This window comes from Thunnus albacares, chromosome 23, assembly GCF_914725855.1.
Source record: "Thunnus albacares chromosome 23, fThuAlb1.1, whole genome shotgun sequence".
NCBI classification, from domain to species: Eukaryota; Metazoa; Chordata; class Actinopteri; order Scombriformes; family Scombridae; genus Thunnus; species Thunnus albacares.
Window position 1 is genome coordinate 11,075,203 of NC_058128.1, and position 25,490 is coordinate 11,100,692.

The 25,490-nt window shown below is 40.3% G+C and overlaps 1 protein-coding gene across 3 annotated transcripts in view; it reads right to left on the bottom strand.

Moving 5' to 3' along the window:
* iqsec3a (IQ motif and Sec7 domain ArfGEF 3a) overlaps positions 1-24,797 on the bottom strand; it is a 116,328-nt gene extending 91,531 nt beyond the window's left edge. For 2 of the 3 annotated variants that reach the window (XM_044343630.1, XM_044343631.1), the window contains exon 1: positions 22,511-24,797. In XM_044343630.1, the coding sequence (XP_044199565.1) occupies positions 22,511-23,112 (602 nt within the window). In that variant the 5' untranslated portion in view covers positions 23,113-24,797. The remainder of the gene's footprint in view (positions 1-22,510) is intronic. The other variant, XM_044343633.1, reaches the window with a different exon arrangement.
* Positions 24,798-25,490: the final 693 nt, after the last annotated feature.

Genomic DNA, 25,490 nt, shown 5'->3' on the forward strand with positions numbered 1-25,490 from the left:
GGAGAGAGTGGGTTTGTGGTTCTTCAAAAACGTTTGCTTCTGGAAAGTTCCGCCCAAAAAAATAAAGATGGCTGCCAATAAAGCAAGAGCATTAATAGCCAGCCCTGTTCTCTCATTTCTATCCCTTCCAGCAAAGGTATAAATACAAGTGTTATCCTACAGCTCACCACAATGTTAACAAGCGTTCCCTCCAACTTTCCAATTATTGTTTTTCTAGTTATTGACTAAGAAAAGAAGTGTTTTCACACAAAATTCACAAGAAACTGCCGAAATAATTGCAACAGTCTCACATTTTGGCAGTAAAATAATAAGTACAGAGTACAGGATAGTGTATCCACAGCTTACAACAGCCAGTCACCTTATAGCTTACTGAAGATATACAGTCACAAGTGAAGGTGATATTGAAATGTAGCAAAGAAAGAGCAGGGATATACATTTTTAATGTGCATGTGAGAAAGCCATGAGTAATGCACTCATGGCTTTCTCACATGCACATTAAAATTCTTGCTTGCTTTCTTCTCTCCCTCTTCTTTCACCTGGACGCTGCCTCAAATTCTTCACATTTGCGTTTCATCCATCTCTCCCCTCGATATCCTCCCTTCCTCCCACTCTTGTGTCCTTCTGTCCCTTTTACACTGATTTTCAATCACTGTCTGTGACTCCCCATCCCCCTATTCCACGTCCTACAGGCATTGTGTATAGAACGAGAGAGGAATTTGCTCAATCACTCTTGCTGTCAGAAGATGTAGCCAGTAAAAAGAGCAGCAGCATTGCATATGCTGTGTTCTATCCTGGACAGAGGTCACGAAGAAGGACAGCAAGGAAAGAGGTGAGATACAAAGGGCTGGATAAGAAAGCAAGGCTGATCTTCCCAGCAGCAACTATCTGCCCATCCCTAATCACCCCTGTGTTGCCATTTGATCTTCTGCCTTGTAGTCAATCTCTTCTGCTTCCCCTCCTGTTTGTCCCCTGGGAAAGGACAGAGAAAACAAGGAGACCTGTATGTCTTCTTATATACCTCCTCCAAGAGCGTGACTGCTGGTTCACCTCAAGAACACTCCAATCTAACCACCCTGCTCTCTGCCGTTAAGTGCAGTAGTTTATCACATAATACACAGGCTTCTTTGAAGATTTCTTCTGAGTCTAAACTGATTTTTTTTTAGACTAGCCATCTCTGAAACTCTAAATGTTGATCCCGAAATGGCTCACCCATGAAAGTGGAGATTGTTTAGTCTCTTTTTATGCCGCTCTCTCTCTGCAAGGACGGAGAAGGAAACAGAGAAAGCGCTTGCAAGGGAGGTTGGGAGGTATTTGACAGCAACAATGGTAGACAGTGCAGGGAGGGTATGACAGCAAATTAATTCCCATTGTTAATGGCTCCTCTAATTGTGTTCGCCTTAATGACCATGACACCACTGTGGCCATTTTTAATAGGTCGAGAACACAGGCGGTCTCTGAGGGGACACAGATTAGCGAGAGCGTTGAAATGGCAGAGCCACTTGTTCACACAGATAAAGGGTATAAAACAAATGGTGGTTGATACACACAAATTTATAGTGATAGTATTTTATGTATGTGCTGAAACTTACAGTCCTATCAACATGTTTTCCTGACCTAATCAAGTCAAGTGAATCACATTCACCCTAGCTCGAATAAAACTGGTAATATTTAAGGATATGAGGGACCAAAATCAATCAAAACTTTCACCTATCTTTAACCTAAAATATTTCTAATACCAAACATTTCTCATTTTTTGTATATAACATATACATATACATGCCGCAGTCCAATAGGATGTGGCTCTGACAGCATAATCTCAGACACTCCAAACCTGCTGAGGCTTCTTTTTCTCAATGACAGCGTGAAAAAAGCAGAGCCTATTTGAATTCAATCAATGGGTATTATTGGCGAGGAGGTGCAGCGTGTAGCAGGGTTAGTTACCTCTCATGATGGCACGCTTATAGGAAATACACAGATGAAGCCATTACTGAGACACATCCACACAGGACCAAATTGTATCAATACCTTGAGAATAAAAAGCAAGTGTGGTCACATTTGAGTCATTCATTTCACCACATTTGAGAAAAAACACCTCAAAGGAAAGTGAATTTGGATAGAGGGGATAAATCACCTTCCTTTTGATTCATCTTAACTGTCTATCTCTTTTTCCTTTTGATCTGGCTTCTCACGATTTTCTCCATTATTTTTTTGGCATCCCCTCTCAGTTTTTCTATCACCTCAATCTTTCCTCTCAAAAACAGCTTGCAAGCCTCTAACAACAATATTGGTTTATGAGGGAAGCTTTTAGTGACACAGCTGTGCTGCAGAGATAGCATATACTCAACCAAAAACTGCATCACGTATCATGCTGTATATCATCATCATCGTGCTAGAAAGAAGTTGTACTGATATGAGAAGACTAGAGGCTATCTGTGGTCCTGATTTTCTAACTAATCTCTGTCTTTCAATCACAAACAAACTCATTGTGATGACAATCCTCCCCTTCCGATGTTCAAGATTACGCAAACATTTCCACCACAAGACGTCAACATAAATTCTGCTCTATCCATTTGAATTACAAAATTTGCAAGACTACACACCCCTGCCTCCGGTTTCACACCCACACCTCCCTCGAACAGTGGGCGCTGTTTGATCAATGCGGGCGCTGAAGATTAAACTGAACTTGCATGACCTGCTTTCTGATGTTCCACACCGCTGACTCAGTTCCCCTCGTGGTCTAAGCTCGCTAATACCACCTATAAAAAATCTATAAGCTTTTATAAGCTCTTCCACACACCGGGTCTGTTTGAGAGAGAGTGTAATCTGCACACCATGGTTTCATTGTATTTTGTTTTAACTTCTCGTGCCTAATGTGTTTGTCGATGCGCTCCTACTTGTGTTGAATTCAGCTTTACTGTGTCAATAGCTCTCCGGCTGATTCAATTCAGCTCAAGGCAAAAAAGATCTGTGCACGCTGACGTGATACACTTTGAAGCATGGGACAGAGAGAGAGAGAGGAGGAGGAAGAGGGGGGGATCAAAGCTTGCAATAATTGACGGATTAGTTTTCACAGACCATTTCCTTGGCAGTGAGAAAAAAAAAAAACATAGCTGTGAACATGTTCACTCATTGAAATAACATAATGTGCAGTATCAGAGTCTGCCCCTGAAGGCCAAACATGGTAAAAACAAATACAATTGACCTTGGAGGAAGCAAACATATTAACAATAGTGGTAAAGCCAAGGCATTTTAAGTTGGATGGCTGCTTGCTTAAAAGGGACTTTTTTGTGAGTGTTTGTTGCCATTATTTCATTTCCATGTTAGTTTTGATTTTGGAATAAATCAATTTTAGAGTCAAGGTAAAATCAAGTCTTTAGAAAGGGAAAGAAAAATGTTTATATACAGCAACGGTTGGGTTAAAAATAGATCCTAAAATAAAGTGAAAATGGGTTTAAAACCAATCAACTCCTCACCTATGAGAAGGTAAAAAGAGAACGAGATTATCCCAATCCTTGAGATTAATTTAGGTTGGCTAATATATTATATGCATTCCACAAGTCAACTCATCTCATGGCATTATTACTAGAATCACTTTGATCATGTTAAATAAAAAAAAGACACTCAAAATGTTTTTTGTAAACCTTCCATTTGCCAAATAGGCCGTTGCTGTAAATGCTAGTTCATCACTATGTTTTACAGGCTAAAAATGTGCTTTCTGAGAGAAATAAATCCAATACACAGCATGTTAAGATATGTGTGTACCTTTTGCTAGGTGAAATTGATTAAACATGACACATGGAGTATTAGCCAAAAAAATATAAACTAAATCAAATGTTTTTGTGTGAGCACTGCACCAATCTTACACACACACACAGATAAACACCTTATTTTTCTGTCCTAAAAGCCTACCATATCAATTCCTTTACACAAACACACACACACACACACGCACACACGCACACACACACACACACACACACGCACGCACAGTGAATTAAAAAAAGCTTTCCTTGAAAGGTTTACGTCAGCATGGACTCTCGGGCCGTCTCAAGCGGCTTAGCTCGCCCTCTGCAAGCAAAACTGAGAGAGCTAGAGATGGACGAGAAAGCAAGACCAACTTCCCCATGAGAAACCTCACAAAGGAGGAGAAAAAAACATCTTGTCCGTGTATTCTATCCCTTAGAAAACTACTGACTGTGTCAGTGTCTGGAAAGCTACAACATTTGAGCTTTATTCACTCTCTCTGACTCTCATTGTGGCTACTTGATTCTGTTGCAGCATTTGACATTTATATATGAAACTATTTCACTATCAAGATCCACATTTATGCTGCATCGTGTCTGTCTGAACAAGACAAAGCTCTCGAGGTCACAGTTATATCATGTAAGCTGGTGGCAACTTAGAAGAGAAGGAAGAAAAAAAGATGAAAGGTGACAGGGTACTTTACTGCTGTCCAAATGTAATGGCTAATGTTCATAAGTGAGGGTTTTATTTGCATGTGTGCCTGGCCACATTTAGTCTGTGCGTCATCACTTTGGGATATTTTCAGCAGCTACATGAGTTCTGAGGAAGGGAAATTAAACGCTATCTAAAATATCACCAGTAAATGTCAAGTTTTGATGTCATCCCCTCTAAATCAAAGGTGAGTTCTTTCTAGGCTCTCAACATTTTACGCTCTTCTTCAACTCAACTCCCAAGTGTTGGTCCCCCCTCAAAAAAGACTTTAAAGTCTTTGACGGAGGAGGCAAAACAAGCAGAGAAGGAGAGAAATGAGCCTGAGGGAAGAACAGCAGTGAACTACTTCCTGGCGTTCACTTGTCAGACAGAGTCAGCTGAGGGGGTTCAAAACTGACACTGAACTGGATTTATTTCTGCCGGACAAGTTACTGTTAGAAATGAAATGTTGCTCTTTAACCAAATGTATGCAACATTATGATACATCTCTGGGTTTTTAGCGTGTGTGGTGGTAGAGATGACAAACAGCTAAGGAGTGAGGTAGAAAGCAGAAATGCTGAGTCAGCTTGCAATCATCAACATTAGCTAGCTGCTCCAGCTGAAACATAGACCGTATAAAATCATGGACGGAGGCTTCACTTTTCAGACCCAGAACTACCCACTTAAGCTGAAATTATTCTGATACAGATTTAAAATGTCACTAATATACAAAGACAGGTTGCATAACTCAGTGTAAACAAGCTAGCTAGCAAACTAAATAGTAGCTTGATGAAAAGTTATGTTATCATAAGAGTTTGCAGAAAAGTGTTGTCTTTCTTAATAACTAATTAGCTACCTAGCTACATTCATGAAAAATAATGACAGAACAGAAAAGGAGCTGTACTAGCCGTACGTTAACTTATAGAAATAGTAAAACTCTTATGTCAAAAATTTTTTTTATCTGTGTGAAAAATGTCACATTAACTGTTCCTAGCAATAGCTACCGCTGTTTCCGTGTCAACTAAAAATTACATCAGCAGGACAAATACCTGACAACAAGAAAATAGCTATGAACACATTGTTAGGCTGAATGAATGAAATAAAATAGATATTCAGAGTGACTATCTGGGTTTTTCTATGGTGGCACAACACCGAATAAGAGGACCTTTTGCATAACAGGGCTTCAACCATCAAAAGTGCAAGTTCGACATTGTGCAATTATTCCGATATTTCCAATGGTGAGAAAGGTGCGATATCCTGGGCAACTGTGCAAGCCATGGTGACATGCACTACACCAATTCTCTGCCAGATTATCAGCCAAAATTAAATGTAATTGACTATTGACCTCAACTACACTAACCTTCACCATCCAATGAGATTATGGCTTTGACCTGACGGGGAGGTATGGCGACTACCATTTTACTTTGGAGAAGAACAGTAGAAAAGTTCATTTGTGCATTTCTGAATTCCTACAGTTCTATTACAAGACAAGAGGACACCACGTTATAAAATACATTTTGGGATTAGTTACATTCAGATGTTCAGTAGTCCATAGCATCCTGCTAGCTGCTTTGTGCAGCTCTTCATTCTGTGCACTGCCTTGCACAAAGTAAGCACTCTTGCACATTTGTCTGAAAACAGCATTAGAGAGGCATTTTTGCTATGACTGAAGGATACAAAGGTCCTTCAGTCAAAGTGCAGCCACTAATTTTTCCATGAAAGCAGCAGTTTTTCATACTGTTTTCATCTGATCACCAGCTGGTGCCTCCACTATTGAGCAGTTTGAGCAGCTCATATCTATCATCAAGCTACACTGTGTTACTGCAGGGCCATCTGCTGAAGGCTTGGCACTGGGTCAAATTTCACAGATATTTTCAATGCTTCACACTGATGCTTGACAGCTATCAAACTGACATGGTTGTCATATATCAGCCAGGGCATCGGCTGACGAGGAAAATCACATCTACCAGATCAGCAACAGTAACCATACATTTTGTGGTGAGGTAAATTATTTTCATTTACAGCAGAACCAAAAGTACTGCAGAAACCTTGAGTGTTTTGAAGCCTTCTTTTGTGCAAGAACAGTAGTAAATAAGATAAACAGGAAGAGAGGACATTTAGGAAGATAATGGAGGAGTCATGACAAACCACATCATCCACATACAATAACTTACTCCAGTTCCCACACATATATGACTCATTCATGCTTCATGTTCTGCTTATTTCATTTGCTTCTTTTAAGATTTGCTCCAAGTTGCAACGTCCCCTGACATCACTGGTGGAGTCATCAGCTCCTCCCCCTGGCACTGCGTACCTGATGATGTAATCCTGGCGTCAAGAGGGTTGACAGATGGGCATTGGTGATGTAACCACGGTGTAGGGGGAGGACAAGATGCTTTTATAGTCATCTGAATGAGAAGACAATCTACTATGTGGATGTGGCAAACCAAAATGCTCATTAAATGTCACAGATAAGACACACATACACATGCACACACACAATGTAACACACATTCTGTTAGTCATTTGCATTTAACCAAGCATTTAATGCAAGGTAACAAGCTTCTCTTTTTATGTAACAAAAACCGGAAGAAAGTCTTAACATTAAGTGTCTACACATTTATGCTGCCAGTATATTAATTCTGGAAGTGAAGAGAAAAAGAAAGTAATTGGATGAAGGCATGTGCAACCACATGTGTGAAGAATGCAAATGAATTATCAAGTCAGTGAGTAAATTAGTAGCTGAGTTGATGTATCCCCTGTCCTGTTTCTCTTTTGCACAGTACAATAAATTGTGGTTGAGGCTTGGTTGAGTCTTTGTGTGATGTGTTGAGAAGACCGGGAAAGCCGATTGGACATGCCGTGCCTGTTCCCATCAGCTCTGCAATGCCTCGCAGTCTTAGGTAGATGGCTGTGAACATTACTCTGGGTCGTAAAGTTAACTATACCTGACATTTCCCTAGGCAATTGCGCGCCTGCGCATGGCTGTGTGTATGTGTGTTTGTGAGTATATAATACAACAGTGGACATAGAAATTATGTTGGATAGAGCAATGGCCAACAAATGAATTATGAAAAGTTGAAATGGCAAGTACATACCTTGAATTGCTAATGAAAAGCAATACGCAAGCTACATGTGTAAACTATAAATAATATCTACATTCACATAAGAAAATTTAACCCTGACCTGAAAGTTTGTCAAAGCCAGTGACTGTTGATTTCACCAGCCAGTATATTTACTCAGCTGTATCTAATTAATTCTGAAAGTTGACTAAACAACAAAAAAGAATGATTTCATGCTTACTCTTTCTGTACCATTCGGTCAAAGATGGTTTTATGGAAGAAAAAATAAGGATTGGAGTAAGGAGTGTCTTTTTGCTATTGATAAAAGACCAACAGAGTGGTATAAATACAGAGGTGTTAAACTTTCAAACATATCATATTATAGTTTTAAGCTTTACACCTTAGAAGCAGAGGAAGGTCTCAATTCAGACCTTCCTCTACAACAACCAACTGCATTATTTTATCTGATGTAAAACCAAGATAAGGTTTATAGTAATGCTTGATTCTATGTATACTACCAATGCAGCCCTGTCTAGTAGTTTAATTTATAGAAAATAATAAAAACATCACCATTAGACATTTTCCTCAAATTGTTCAGCTCTAGCATGAGCCCATAATTTAACTGCATGCTTAACCTTCTTTGGACACGCACATGCACACACACACACACATACACACACAGATGATGCACTCTTGCACACATGGTACAAAACAATTAGAATTGTCTGTTGAGGGATTTTCAGCACTAAGCTTTCAGGAGGTGAAATCTCTGTGACAGATGGGAGGACATTTTTCCATAACTGCACACTGTTGTTTCTTTCAAAGAACCCTTTTCCTGAGCTGCAGAGGTCATAAACCCACTGACCAATGACAGTCAGGCATAGCTTTTTATCCAACCCTCGAGGCATTCCACCATCTTAGTATCGTTAAATTATGCATCATTTTCAAGACGTGTTTGTCTGTGGTCAACACATGTGTTTCATTACAACACTGCAAACATTAGCAGCTGCTAATTGCCAGCTAATAGCACATTCTGTGTTGAGCAGTAAAACAAGCTGCAATACATGGCAGGACTATTACAAGAGTGTGATGTGAGGGGTGTACTATAAGTGCTACACTTATCACATGTGCAGATGGTATAACTTTCTTATTACAACCATTATGAAAAGCTGTGCACACAATAAATCATCTGATTCTTTGTAAGCAGCTGTTAAAGCTACCACTTTCTTAAAATATACAGTAATTGTCTTTTTACCAACTTGTCTCTTTTGTGTAAAAAAAAATTAGATTAGTTTTGATACCTCATTGAAGTATGTCTTCCTTTAACATAATACAACTTGTGGATAACATTTTTAGACATTTCTGTCAGTGTAAAATTAATAATGAGGGTTTGTGGAGTTAAAGGACAGAGAGGGAGGAAAGTAATTTTCCTTAAGCTTTGATTATTTAACGACATTATCTGCTTGCATTATGCAATCTGTTTGAGTGATGCCAGATGACACCACTGTTGTCATTTCCTTTTTTTCCCCTTTATTGCAAGACAAAAGACAAAACTCTAACAGAACACCACAAGGAAGACAAAAACAATGGACACAGGACAAATAAACAAACATTTTGTCATTGAACAAGAGAACAAGCTGATGTTTGTTGTTGTTATGTGCTTTGTGTGTGTGTGTGTGTGTGTGTGTGTGTATGTGTGTTTGTGTGTGTGTGTGTCTATGTTCTACACTGTCAATCTGGGATGAAGTCTGTAGGGTGGATGGGTGAAAGAGGGGTGAAGTGGTGTAAAAGGGAAAGCATAGGAGAGAAAAGAAAAAACTAAATAAATGTATACTAATGCTAATACTAATACTAATCCTACCTTTGCCGCCATAACAATAATAATAACCATGTCAGGTTGAGTGCTGACAATACGTCCAGCCTATATAATTTTTAATCGTGATTTGTGTTTTACTTGTGTTTATTTTGACTGATGTTGGTCCAGCTTTGGGTTGCCCTCAGATCCTTATAGGAGGGATCTGGCCCATTGTGGTCTTGACCCCTTACTAAACTGCTCCCAGACAGTATAGGAGGGGGCCTGTTTGCTAGGGATTGTCACATTTAGTTGCGGTATTGGTTGAGAGGAGATATAAGGTGACCTAGCATTCCTTCCCCAGAACCGTCAGAGTGCCCTGGATGAAGCTCCAGCTGCCAGGGACAAGCTGGGGCACGGCCTTGACAGTTCCCATGTAGTTTAATAATGTTATGGTGGCGGGGGAATTAAGAAAGCAAAAGAGAGAGTGTGAAGGGGTGACTACATAAATAAGAATACAAAAAAAGAGGAAGATATAATATTAATGACAAATAGCGGTATGCAAAAAATAAATATGTAAATGACAAAAGTTAATGAAGATGTTGGTTGATGAGCAGATAGGGCATTGTCAGTGTTGGGGAAGTTGTGGGTGTATAGTTACATGTTTTTCTAACAATCATAACAATAATAATAACAATGTTGTGTGTTGAAAAATGTGTTCAAATTATGATTGGTAGACAGGCAAGAAAAACAAGTTGGATGGAATGATGTTTGTAAGAAATTATTGAGAGATGACAGATGGAGTGGGTTTCTATTGCATTGTTTTTGATGGAGGTGGATAAATTTTCTACAGAGATGTAATCTGAGTAAGTTTTCCAGTGTGAAATATGTGTGGTGTTCCTTGATATCCTGTTCGTGATGATAGTTTTCTTGGCAATAGTTAGAGCAACGATGAGTAATCTGCTGTTTGTTTTGTTCAAGTTGATTGTTGATATGTCTCCTAGTAAGCAGAGTGAGGGGGATAATGGGATGTGGCAGCCCATGAAGAGGGATAGTGACTCAGTGATTTCTTTCCAAAAGTGTTTAATGGGTGTGCAGTGCCAGGTGGCGTGAACACAGCTATCCAGGCTGTTTTGTGTGCAATGTGAAAAGATTTCTGATGAGAGCCCCATTTTAAACACTTTTTTGCCCACTGAAGTGAAATCTGTGGAGTATCTTATACTGTATAAGTTGTAGGTTGGCATTTTTAGTCATGAAGTGGATGTTTTTGGAAATTTTGTACTAAAATTCCACATCAGGAGTGATGGATAGGTCTAATTCCCATTTTATTGATGGTATGGGAAGCATTTTGTCAGACCGTCTTTTTTCAGGGAAGGGATATTAATTAAATCTGATGTTGAGGAAGGAAGATCTAGGTTGGTGGCCATGTTAAATTTTGATTGAACAGATGATTTAAGTTGCAAATATTCCAAATATTGTATGCTCCTAATGCCATACTTCTGGACCAAGAGCGGGAATGAAACCAGGGTATTATTATGGAAGATATGTTTAAGATATATGATGCCTTTTTCGGACCATGTGCGGAAATTAAGTGGTTTCTTGTTATTTAGAAAGTCAGGATTGTCCCAGATGGGAGTAAAATTAAGTGCTAGAATGGTGCTAAGGTAGTGTTTGTGATTTTGTGGAATTTCCACCAGGCTGTCAGAACTGCAGCTATTGTTACTGTTTTGAAACAAGGATGGCGTTTGATAGACTGGCTGAGAAATAGTATATCTGAAATCTGAATGTCTTTACAAACAGTTTGTTCTATATCTAACCATGTGTTATCTGATTGACTGGGGTGGATCTATTTGTATATGAAGCTGATTTGTCTGAGAATAATGGTAAAAATGTGGAGATTCAAGTCCTCCTGTGTGTTTTTGGATTTTGTAGAGTGGCCAATTTAATTCTTGGTGTCTTGTTTTTCCAGTAGAATTTTGAAATGATTAAATCTAGAGATTTGAAACGGGTGAGGGTGGGTTGGGTTGGAATCACTGAAAATAGATAATTTATTTTAGGACGTACTGTCATTTTAACAGTGGGTATTCTGTCCAAAATGGATAATGGTAGGTTCATCCAGCGGTACAGTTCATCATGTATTGTTTTGAGTAGTGGAATGAAGTTGAATCCGCACAGCTCTGACAGCCTGGGAGAAACATTAATGCCTAAATACATGATGTGACCTGTGCATAATGGGATAAATGGTGTATGGGCTGCCACATCCCAGCTGTTACTACATAATGGGAGGATGGAAGATTTGTTCCAGTTAATGGAGTAGTCAGAGATATTGGAGTATGATTCAATAAGCTTAATTGTTTCTTGTAGTGATGAGTGAGGGTTTTGTGAGAACAGTTATATATCATCCGCATAGAGACTGATCTTATAATGTGTTTTGGGTCTTCCTCACCAGCAATTCAATTATGTCTAATATTTCAGTAACAAAGATCCACCCCACATAATAGAACCAATCTACATAAACCCATCACCAGATGGCGCTTTAACACATCTCTTCTTAAAGACCCTGTGTTTGACAGTTAATTAAAAAAGAGTGGGCATCTTTCCAATGAATGATTCCCCAAAGTCATCACCAACTCTTTTGTGGGAAACAGGAAAGGCAGTAATAAGAGGTGAAATAATTTCATTCTCTGTTTATAAAAAACAAACAAACAAAAAGGAACAAGAAGCTGAACTGGAACAAAATCAAACAACTTGAAAATATTAATGCAAGTGACCCAACAGAGGAAACCCAGAATTAATTAAGAAAGTAGAAATTCCAACCAAATGAATTTATAAATAATAAACTAACTTCCTGATACACAGACTTCGACATGGAAATTTCCACCATAATAAATATTTACCAATAAATCTGGTAAATACTTGTCAAATCAAATTAAACAAAATAAAGAAAAAACATCAATCTCCATCATTAAGGACTTAGCAGGGAAGCTCATAAACTCACCCGAAGAGATAAATAAAATCCTCAGAAGTTTTTACGCCAATCTATATTCATCAGAAAATTACCTAAGTCAAGAGGAGATCAACTCATTTCTCAATGGCATTGACTTACCACAGATTAATAAAGAACAAACCAACATCATTGATTCACCAATAACACATGATGAAAATTCCACTGCCCTCAATCTTATCCACAATAACAAAGCACCAGGACCCGATTGCTTCCCTCTGTAAGCACTTCTGGTCCATTCTAGCTCCGCTCCTCAACAAATTGATAACTGAAATAAAACAAAATTCAAGATTTCCAGCAAACATGAACACAGCCACAATTTCACTCCTCCCAAAGCCTAATAAAGACCCAATCAGGTCACCATCCCATTTCTCTCATCAACGTGGATATAAAAATCATCACCAAGGCACTAGCTCACAGAATAGAAAAAGTGACTCCATCCATAATTCACCCAGATCAAACTGGCTTTATCAAAGACACACATCTGGTAACACACGCAGACTGTTTTAATTTATGCACTATCCATCATTACAACAGGTAGGCACCATCATAGCCACCTTAGACACAGAAAAAGCTTTTGACAGAGTTAACTGGAAAATTCTCTTTACCACACTAGAAAGATTTGGCTTTGGGGAATCATTTATCAACTGGATCAAGAGTCTGTACACCGCTTCTTTAGCCACTGTCATCACCAATGGACAAACCTCACAAAGCTTCATACTGCACAGGGGGACTAGGCAAGGATGCCCACTCTCTCACCCTCTATTCAACCTTAAGCAGCAGCCATTCATCAGAACATCTACATAAAAGGAAAACAAACACTGTTGTCATTTCCATTTGCAACAACTCTGAAAAATGTAGATTGCATACTAATGACACACACTATCTGCTGATTGCTCATTAGACCTACTGTTAATTTGCATGAAGAAAAAATGAAATGCATCAATCAAACGTGTGAATAATTTACCTCAAACTATAAAGGAGGCGACTCACTTTGCAGCAAGTGTAACATGACAAACAACCAAAACGCATTAAAATTCCATGCAAACCCGCAATGTGAGTGTGCAATATTTACATATAAAAGATGATGTCATCTGAAGCATCTGGAAGTGTCAAGGACAAGGATGACACATCTGTCTTTCAGGGTTGCCAGTTGGGAGCCATGTTATTTAAAAAAAAAAAAAAAACAGGGTTGAGCCAAACTTTGTCATTTTGATTGATTGGGAATCATAGAGGACACTGGGAAGAAACTGTTTGCCAAGTTATGAGGAAAGTGGGACAACATTTGGACTCCTCAGCCTTGTGGGGCTTCTCAGTATGTTTTATGCAACTATTCTGTCCCTGTCCTGCTTTTTAATATGTCTAATTATTTAGCCTGTCTGTCATTCTGTTTTTGTATCCGTGCACCTTTGTAGTACGTTCTCTGTAATCATCTTCCCCTACAGTTTTGAATAAAACATCTGGCAACAAAATATACCATCAATCAAAAGCTGCTGGCTAGAACTGACACACATAATTACTAAATCAATCAATACAAATCCATGTTCATATATGTCTTTGTATCGTTAGCCAAGCTAATGTCATGGTTGTAGGGATGGCAGTGTTGATCTGTCCAGACTGAAATATCTCCACAAATATTTGATGGATTGCCATGAAATTTGCTACAGATATATTTGGTGCCCAGACAATGAATCGTACTGACTTTGGTGATTCCCTGACTTTTCCTCTAACACCACCACAAGGTTGACATTTATGGTTTTGATTGAAATGTCTCAACTAATACAAGGATTGACTGATAAAATTTGGTGCAGACATTCATGTTCTACTCAGGATGAATTGTAATCACTGGTGATTCCCTGACTAAAAACTATTCCCTAGTATAGATATTACATGTGATATGGACAATCATTTTTGCTTGATTTTGCATAGAACACACAACATGGAGAAAATAGTAATAAGAGTTAAGAAGAAAAAGCCTCCTGAATAGAATGGTTTTTAAGCCTTTTTTAAAAGAGTCTAGGGTCTGTGCTGCCCTCAGATGGTTAGGAAGACTATTCTACAAGTGTGGTGCAACAGAGCAGATAGCTCGATCCCCCATGGTGCGGAGCTTAGTACTGGAGGCCTGGAGGAGCAAGCTGTAGGTAGGGGGGTGCATGTCCGTTGATGGATTTGTATGTGAGTAGCATGTAAGTGAGGACTTTGTAGTCAATCCTGAAGGAGACAGGGAGCCAGTGCAATGAAAACAGAATTAGTGTTATATGTTTGTGTTTTCACACTCTCATCAGGATCCTGGCAGTCTTGTTCTGAATGTACTGGAGCTTCTGGATGCTCTTGCCAGGGATTCCTGTGAAGTGCTCATTGCAGTAGTCCAGTCTTGAGGAGATAAAGACATGGACAAATTTCTCTGCATCCTTAGAGAGGGGTGGAGTTTAGAGATGTAACCACCTGCAATAGTCTTGTGCTGCTGAGCAAGCATGCAATGTTGATTGCAGCTCACTTAATGGCCACCGGTGTCACTAATGAGAAGGAATTTCTGATTCTTACAAATAGAAGCTTTAATTTAGTAATGATTTATTACAATTTAGTGAACATATCACAAACTCCTCAGACCAAAAGAGACATTCATTGAGCCAAACCCTAAGCAAGTTACAACCCTGATTCCCGCACACACATAAATGGAAAAAGACATAAAATATCCCATATATCCCCTTACATCAGCAGTTCTTATGTCCTTTTACCACTTCAACACAAAAACAAACCCAGTCCTTAATACACACACTTAAATGCACACAAGGCTGGATTACCGACAACTGGGACTGTCTTTTGCCTTGCTCAACTTGTGCATGAAAACAGCTAATATTCTACCAAGGAGTCAGGAATCACCCGGCAGCTACATCCTCTGAGAAATGAAGCAATTTAAAAGCACTACGCACCAAATGTGATATTCATGATTTGGATTCCAGCGGCAGCAGAGCCAAGTCACCCTGTCATAACTGAGCAGACGTGATTCCCATTCAGACGGAGGGGAGGGGAAGCAGAGGTTTGCAGGAGAAACGATTCCACCTCTCTTGAGTAATGTTGCTGAGAAGGCAAAGAGAGAGATAGGCCAACAGAAAGAGAGAGCGAGAGAAGTATAGAATGGCCCACTGTGTCCATTTTGACCTTTCACATCCATCACCCACCCATCTATGTCTCTTGCAATCCCTCCCAATTGTGTTATAAGAGACAAACATGCAGAAAGGAAGAGATTACTTTGTCACTCCCCAGAGACAAGAATTTGTCGTTTTTTTCTTTAGGGGTCAGTTTTTAATTACCCTAGTGGTATAGAGCTATGCAGATAGGTTTTTCTGTGCTGAGGTTTTAAGATATCTGCTTCCCAAACAAACAGAAGTGAAGGTGAATGGAATTTCATTTGTGAAGCTCAAAGTACTGAAAAATTACATTTAAAATACTATGAACAATGTCTTGATTACTCTGTGGACCTCTCTGTTAGCAGTTTTTATTGGGACTATTTCTACAGTACAAAGTAGTTCCAATGAAACCAATGAATGAATGAATCCAATGAGAGTTTTTTGCACTTTGGTTGAACCAACTCTTCTAGTTCAGAGGGAGAAAATAACTTGATGCATATACATTTTCAAAAACAACATGATATTGTCCAGCATAAATTCAAATTACAGAATAGGCTGTTTGTCATATCCCTACAAAATGGTTATGCTTGGCAAACCAAAATACTTGGATAAGGTTAGGAATCAATTGTTATCATGTTAAAAAGTTAAGGTTAGTGAGATAATGGGGTGTACAGTAGTTGAACGATCCGATCCACTGGATCAGTATCTGCGCCGATCATAACCTTATTAAGCAAATTGGGCATCAGCCATTGTTTCTTTGTGAATGTCATTATAGTTTCATTCAGTCCGTCATGGTGGGTCACCAATTTAGTTTTCAGTGCCACAGCAATCCCTGGTGTCATATTATCGTACATAAAAATTATTCCTCCACAGAGTGAGATGTAGAGATTTTAAGGACAGCACTGGTATCAGATCAGTACTCAGTGAAATCTTGTATTGGTCCCTACAAAGGTTGGTGGGAGACGAGATGGAATCCATTGACTTCAGTATCAAATTTAAACAGTTTGTATACCCGACCATCCATCTTGATTTCCTCCCCTTTAATTTCTGGTGCTACAACCATGCCATGTAACTTTCTTAGCTTCTAAGAGAAGGAGTCATTATTCATAAGGTGAACATAGGTATTTTTATGTACTTGAACAAACAACCCAATACTGTTAGTTTAAAATGAGGACAGTCTAATCCAACATCCTACACAACTCTAAAAGCTTTTGAGAGGTTAAAAGGGACCTATTATCCTTTTCCTTATTTTCAGTCATATATATAATGTTACAGTGTTGGATGTTCATATTAAACATGACTAAATTGTCAAATGATGAGGTGAACATATGTAGAAGTAATCCCTGTTAGCAAAATGCACCGGCTTCAGACTGCTCTGAACGCTCAGTTTCAAACATTATTTTCTACTTTCAGTTCGAGCTGACATCAACTCATGACAGATTTCTTTATATGGTCATCTGCTCCACACACAGCACACAAGTTCACTGCTCCGCTCTGATAACATTATGGCATTTTTCCATTGTTTTGGGGGTAGTCACACCAAGCCATGACTCGAGTCAAGCTGGCACTCTGTGAGTGTTTTACCATCACACAGCACAGCAAAGTAAAATAAGGTGTTTACCTGTTGGAGGTGTGCTGTTCATCTGCAGCTCATCATCAAACATCATCATCACTGTGGATGTTTTTGCTTGTACTATTCCTCCCTGCATTATTTCTAACTAATCTGCTGAACAAATAGCTCCAAATATGTCCATATCTTGTTCTGTCGCCCGGTTTTTAGTACTGCTAATTTAGCTCTGCTAATTCGGTGGGGAACATGTTTCATTTCCTGTAAATTCCTCACAATAAAAGTGAAAAAAGAAGTGGCAAAAGCAGGAAATGTTGGGTTTTCATCAGCAGTAACTTAACATGACTCTGATACTGCCCCTGGGCTCATTGGAAGGAGGCCCTTAAAAAGACAAGAGCTAAGACTGCCTGTTCAGCCTCTGAGACAGAGGCTGAACTGAGGGGCTGCATAAAGGGCAAGTATAAAACAAATAGGGATGGTTTTGAACTGTGAATCATGCAAAACTACTCTAGTGGAGTCCCAGAATAAAAATATAGAGCTGGAAATGAGCATAATAGGTCCCCTTTAACTTATCTTAAACACACTTTACGGTTAACACAGGTTAGTGTGGCTCTGAGCTTTACCCTTGTGTAGGTTGCACATTGCTCCTACAAAATTACACTTAAGTATATCATTCAGAGAAAAGGCCTGTGACAGATTTAGATTAAAGATAGTCTAGATTTAGAATAAGGATATAGCACCTGGAGATCAAGGCAAGTGTGGCTCTTAAGGGTTAGCATAACTGGTGGAGCTTGTGCTGGCAAAGCTCCAGGCTCATTGATCTGAGAGCATCAGAACAAGGAGAGACTGCAGCATCCAGCAGGCATTCAGCAGGGCGCCTCGGTAATGTATGCAACATTGTATGTGTGTGTGAGTGTGTGAGTGTGTATGTGTGCTGAACTTCCCATCTCTAAGTGCTATCCGTACATCACACTTTATTCCTGAAGGAGATGGACGCAGGCAGGAGGTGGCATATGAGATGGCATACATTCTGCGCTCTGGTTGGTACAAAGAGGAAAACGAGGGCATCGTGGGTGCAGAGGGAGTCACGGCCAGTGCAGAAAAACACGCCGGGTGCCAGGTGGCATGTGGCATGTTAGGGTCTGTGTGCATTAGTGAGTGTTTTGTGTGTAAGAGCTTAATATATCTGTGAGAGTGTGTGGGAGGCAGGGAAGCAGCAGAGAAGCACCTGGAGCTATATGACAATCCTGGGATTTCCACCTCAGGCAACAGGATTGCTGCCTATCAGACACACATGCGCCTCCACACACACAAACACACCACCTCTCCTATGTCACTCTTCTTGACTCCTGCCTGAACACATGGTCCAGCTCTCACATTCTCATTTTAACACGCACTCACTTGGCAGACCCAAAGCATAACCAAAGACAGGGTGGACTGAAGGCTTAGGTCCAGCCAGAAGATGGGTTAAGTGGTGGAGAGCTTGATGGTTTGAGGATGGAGCTGAATACTGATGCTGACTGCAGAGAAGGCCACTATAATATAAGCAGCTGATAACAGGGAAAGGGAGCAGGGAGGTGGTGAAGGAAATTGAGATAGGATGGGATGGGGAGAACAGAGATGAAGTTTAGATGAAGAGGAGAAGAAACATGGAGAAAGACAGTCAAGGAGGGGGAAGTAATGAGGTAGGTGGACAAAGGTACCATATGTAGGCAGGGAACAAGGAGTTAAAGTTTGGGAGAAAATGAGAATTGGAACAATGGAAGCGGAGAGAGTGGGAGGCGCAGTTGACAGAGAGAGGAGGAAGAAAGAAGAGTAGACAGGATTGCTGAAGGCTTCCCTCAGATCACACAGGCCCCTTAACAATCTTTCTCAGACTGAGTAACACAATTGCAACACTTCAGACTCTCAGTCTGAGAAGTCTGAGCTTACACCAGAGCAGAAGTCTTTCAGGAAGGGAAACAACTTTTCAGCCACATTCACTGTTCGAAGCTGAATGCAGCCCTGATTTGCATTCTTTAAATTATGCCACAGGAGGAGATGCGGAATGATGATGTGAGTGAGTGAGCTTTTTTTTTTCATTTAAAGCTTTGAAAATTCATTTTCTGCTTCCTTTTAATCAAGTAAAAGCACATGGGTGAGTTGGAGAAATGGTGGTTTAGTTGGAAATCCATTTGCTTCTTCATTTCTTTCCTTGTTTCCTTCCTCGCTTGCTCACTCATTCACTAATTAACACAAGCACCATACAGACACTTACAGTATACACACCCCTTATTAGTATATTTGTGACATGTCCCTGTCATCCTCCCGTTAACAGAAATGTATCACCTCTCTGGAGGCACTGACAGCACAGCAATACACCATCTTGTCTAGCCAGGATCAATTCTCTGAGTGGAAATTACAATGCTGCTTGATGTTGCCTGCCTTTCATGTATCACTGCTTTCTACATTAGGGATAAGAATGTACAGTACGCTCTCCCTCTCGTGTTCTTTTGCTCTCTTCCCTCTCGCTCTCATTGTTCATCATTCTGCAGAACTGTCAGGGGGCATGGTTGGTAAATCACGAATGAACCCACTTATTGAATCCCCCCTGACATTTATTTTGTACAACTCATATCTTGTGAGTGTGCACTTGTGTGAGTCCATGTGAAAGCATTTTTTTTTCTAGTATCCATGATAATGTATACTATTCCTGACCCGCACTCTTTAGGAATTATGTCTTAATGGCACGATAAATCAATCTGGATTAAAAGAAACAATGCAAAATGCAGCCAAGTGGAACAGATGGGGCTCAGCGCGTTGCGTTGTGTGTGTGTGTGTGTGAGGCAATTCATGTGACCTTGATAGTGGCAAGCAAAGAACGTTCAGCACCATGGACAGCTCTGAAGCACATACAGTGCCTTTAAAAAGTATCCCATTGGAGGTTTTCATGTTTTATTGTTCTACAACATTGAGTCAAATGGGATTTAATGTGGCTTTTTCTGACAATGATCAAAAAAGCTGTGCGGATGCTTCGTTGCAGCAGGCCCTGGAAGGTTTGTGAGGGTAAAATGAATACAGCAAAATGTAGGGAAATCCTGACAGAAAACCTAAGAAGCCTGCAATGTGGGAGAAGATTTGTTTTACAGCAAGACAATGAACCAAAGCATAAAGCCAAACCTCCACAGGAACGGCTTTAAAAAACAATGTCAATGTCCCAGAGTGACAGAGTCAGGGTGCAGATCTTAATCCAATCAAGGCTGGACATGATCCCCTTGCAATCTGACAGAGTTTGAGCAGTTTTGTAAAGAAGGCTAAAAACTGCAGTGTCAGGATGTGACAGAGACCTATCCATGCAGACTCAAGACTGTAACTGCTGCCAAAGCTGCACCTTCTACATAGTATATAGTAGACTTTGACTCAATTTTGTAAGACCTTAAAACTAGAAAACTTCAAAGGGAGGTGAATACTTTTTATACGCACACATCCAGTACAGGCATACAAACACCTGTCATCACCTGTCCAACAGATGCCACCACTGTAGAAGTTCCACTTTTAACTTATACTCATTAAATTCCTCACTGAGGCATTCAAGAAGATTTTTTTTGGCAACTTAAAGTGTTATTTTCACTTGAAAGGAATGTGTGTTTTGTGATATGTTATACTGCCTCAGTTCTACATTAGAGGCTTAGATCTGAAAAATACAAAGTGACAGTAGCTGCTGAATTCCAAATTTTGGAGACGTGCGGGATATGTAGATGGATATTTTATCATGGCTACCTTTGTATAACCTTTACCACTGTCCAAACCTAAGGACCAAACTAATCATATGGTCCTTAAATTGTCAGAAGATAGTGAAAAATGCCTGTTACAATTATCTAATGCCCAATCTCATGTCTTGAAATAGCTTGTTATGCACAACCAACAGTCCCAAACCCAAATATTATCAGTTTACTGTCACATAAGACACAGGAAAGCAACAAATCCGCACAATTAAGATGCCGGAACTGGGGAATGTCTGGTATATTTGCTTGTAAAAAAGAATTAATCGATTTTCAGAATTGCTGCTGATTCATTTTCTGTCGATTGACTAATCGATTCAACTCTAAATCCCTTTTGATGCCCCAAAAAGAGAATAAGCAGAATGAATAACTCAGAATGATTCATGACATATCCACAGATTCAAACTTATCAAGGTTTACTAGCACCTCTGGAGTGACTATAATGTGGTTTATGAGCAGCTGCTAATGTCTGTCTGTCTTTGCTTTTTTGTCCCCTGGATATATTCCTCCTGCTGTAACATATTTTAACTAGTGTCTTAATGAGGAAAAAGCTGTTATAGTCTTTTACCTGCAGCCTGTACAACCAAAATTCCATTGTAAGTGTTTTGAAATGAGAAGATGTGGAAGTGTTGGCATTCATTTCAAAGTCAGTGATGTGCCGTTTGGAGCTGGCACTTTGCTTGTTTTAAAATATGTGTTCACAATGTCACCACGCTCTCCCGGCACCTGTGAATCTGCTACCTCAGCTGAGCCTAAAAGCAGATGCATTTTTAAAAATCCTCCGCTCATTCCACATTCAAAGTGTTGATGCGTGGGAACACAATTGAGTAAAAGAAAACACGTCGCCGTATTGCAACTGCAAGTCAACTAAAACGTTGGAGTGCAGCATTTAACAAAGCTTCTGCTCTGTTACCAGTCACCCAAAAAACAGTTTATCTCCGGAGTTAAGTCCCACAGAGAGTAGTGGAGTAGTGTCTACCTTGGTGCAGAATTAACAAACCACCACTGTTAAAACGCCAGCTTCGGCCTTCAAAATCAATATCCATTAAGCATTCAATTGATTTAACAGGGGAACAACTCGGTGAATAATGTGAAAATACAGGAGGAGCTTGAATTACCTGTCAGAAAATTAAGCCTCAGCTTCTCAGGGGATGTGAAGTTAATCATGTGTATTGCAGTGCAGAGCACATAAAGTACCACACAGTTTACAGTGTCTTATTAAAGGCTACTTTAGTAAATTTGTACCCAGAATAATTCATGTGTGTATTTTTTATCAATATGCAGGGTTTTTCCATGTTTCTTCAATAGCTTCCTTAGAAAATGTTTACAAAATGTCAGTTGACATCCTGATAACAGGCTGTGACATTTTATCTCAAGGCCTTTCAGGATATCACATTGTTTTCTGGCCAATTACATTCACTATATTTAGACTAACATTTGCCAGACTCTGGTCCACTGCAAAAATATCTATCTCATTAGGTCACTGAGTCTAATATGGGGTCTTTCATGTGTGTTTTATGAGACAGGAGATGACACAATGCAGTTTTAACACTTAAACAAAAAGGTCAGATGAAATAAACCAAATGACCACACTCACATAGTGTACATACACAGAAAATAATTTAATTTGGCGCCTGTCATGTATATTTTTGTTTGTTTTATAGGGGCAACTAGATTTGAAGAGCCCTCATAATTCACTAGATCTCTCGCTGAGACCGAGATTGTTTTTTGCAGCGCACACAGCATGAAAGCTACTTACTCCGCTTTCCTGGCCAGTCCAACTGAGCGGCAAAGCGCGGTGGGAGTCTGCGGAACCAGAGACTTGCAGCAGGGGCTCCTCTTGTCCTCCTCGACGGAGTCCGGGCTGACTTGGCTCGCTTTGGGAGACTGCGGTGAGGTGGGGACGAGCTGCAGCTGCTGCGGGTGGTGGGAAGACGGAGCAGGAGGGGTCGGGTGCTGCTGAGGCTGGGCCGATAGACTGGGAATCTGCTGCTGCTGCTGCTGCTGCGGCGGCGGCGGCGGCTGCTGCTGCTGCTGCTGCTGCTGCGCCTGCTGGCCGAGGTGAGCCGCAGCTTTGTTGCTCCCCGGGTGCTGATGGAGGTGGGCGGGCGCCTGGGGACTGGCGCTACGGTGAGTCGGGTGGTGGTGGTGGTGGTGATGATGATGTGGAGCGGGCTGCTGGACGTAGTGATGGGGGTCTCGCAACTGTCGGTTCTCTCCTATCAGGTCCTCCACCTTTCGCTCGAGTTCGTCGATGCGTTGGCGCTGCGTCTGGATCAGGCTTTGCTGGTTCTGCACGATAGTGGTGAGCTCCTTCAAGTATAGAACGGCTTTCATTGGATTATCCAGCAGGCTCTCCATTACTGACTGTAGCTGTGGCCGTGTTCCCGGCTATGTTGACTTCTTCTTTAGCTGCGATCCGTCGATGGGGCCTCTAAACAGTGCGTAACCGGGATGCTCTGGCGGCCGTCTGACGCTTTGGTGGGGCTGGGTAGTCTCTCTCTCTCTCTCTCTCTCTCTCTCTCTCTCTCTCTCTCTCTGACTCTCTCTCACTCACTCTCTCTCTTTGTGCCTCTCTCTCCCTTCCTCTTGATGCTCTGTGAGGATACCAGAAATGGTGCTGATGCAAGGAAGGGGATCAGCATCAGCGGAGTGAGGAGGCGGGGCCGTAGTGGACCGTGATGTCAACACGCAGGGGAAACAGACAGTGAGGCCGTTTTGCACGTTTTCCACATGTAAATTCACAGTTTTTGCATCATCGTTTTGGCCAGTCTCTTCCCCTGCAAGCTGAGTTCCACTTCACTGACTAATTCTTAGTCAAATGAATCCATCAAGGCTTTATTTCTGTCTAAAAACATTCTCATTTTTTTTAGAGCTGATCTAAACTGCATGTCTTATAGTCTTTTTAGATGTGCAGAGTAAAAAGCTGTCATGTAGGAACATAATTTAATCCTACAAAGTTAAATCAATCCCAGGATTTATCTTTGACTGGTCAGACCTGTCCACAACATCACCTAATTTAGCTGTTTCATTTGATCTCCAACCATTCCTCATGCAATTTAGGAAATCAAGCAAGATCCTATCACAGTAATAGCCTCTTTGGATGTGGCCTTTTACAAAAATCAGGTGTAATTTGCTTCTGGTCATCTAGATGTGGCTTCAGTGTGTGAATTGGATGAGCAAAAGCTGAGGAAATGCCCTGTTCTCCATGTGTGATTAGTAACGCTCGTGGTGCTCTTTTTGTCACACAGCAGTTTGTGTGTGTGGGATGGTAACTCACTTTTTGGATGTTGCCCTGCAGGGTTGGAAAAGAACGGCACGGTGGAGAATGTAATAGCTTCCTCCTAATGCTGCTCACTTAGTAGCACAGTATGAAAGTGATTTGATAAAAAGGGGATCTTTTTTTTCCAGGGCAGGTTCTTTAGCATATTCATACTCACCATTTTCAGCAGCTGTCTTTTGGTTTGCCATCAAATCATAAAGTTAAGGGGGGAAGTTATACTTTCCTCCTGCTATGTGGAGATAGCAGTATTCTTTTTTTTTCTTTTTTTTTTTTTGCAAATTGGATCAGATAAAGGAGGGTGTTTTTCAGTCTGGGGCTGGTATCTCTCACTTTACCAAAAAGGGAAATAAAAAACAAGTCAACCAGACAGATAGCATGCAAGCAGAGCATGGAAAGGAAATGGGTTTTAGGTTTGCTGAGATGATCCCTCCTGATACAGATTAAAGTGATATCTCACTGAGAGACTGCTCGGCTGTTTTCATTGCTCTAGTGTGATGCTTTTCAGATTTTTATTCAGTTGTTGCATTGAAAATGTGCAGGAATTTATACACCTCATTAGCTTATTGTCAGCTAAATTATGTTTCCGTGTGTAATAGACCTCATTAGTTGTATTTGTCAGAATCCTTACACTGGGGAGATGAGCCAAAAGGAAAACCTATGTGACTTTTGTTAAAATCTACATTGTTTATTCATAATCTTTTTGGGTGCTCACATTCAGCATGAGTAAATTATTGTTAATTAGTGTCACAGTCTATTGAAGCAAAAGGAGTGACATTAATGATATGATGTGATTAATGCTTTTTTAGCAGAAAAGAAAGAAAAAACTGAAATGGATTTGTATATTTATTTTGTCTTGTCAAAGATATTGTTAAAAATTTAATTAAACTCTTTTTAAAGCAGTTTGGAAAAAAAAAAATATATCGCATGACCTTGAGACAGTGAAATATGAGCCAGTGTGGGTGCAGCCAGGTCCCCCCTTCCATATGGCTGCTTTACAAGGTGCATGAAGTGAAAAATGGCTTGCACATCCGACCAGCGACACATGGCTGGACGGAGCCAAAAATGAGTTTTGTGGCTGGATTGTAAAAATGGAAATAGTGCCAGCAGTGACTTTGGTGCTGGGGGTGGCATCTGCAAGGTCCAGCCTTACTTATTATGGACTCTCCGCTGGAAGAGGTGCAATCCACCTTTAACACCAATTACCTTCCAGAGGATTGTGAGGCCTGACAGGGTCACACATCCTTGATCTGAAATGACAAGGACAGGGCACAAAGTGTGATACGAATAATCAAGTTTTTCTTACCTCAGTGACCATGCATCTGGAGATGAGAAAACTTTAAGTGCCCTTTTTAAAAAAAAACACTAAAACTTATGGTGAACACATTTTTGAATTTCATTACATTTAGGACCTGCTCATAGTCACATTTAAAATTTCTCTTTCATGAAAGAGATAAGT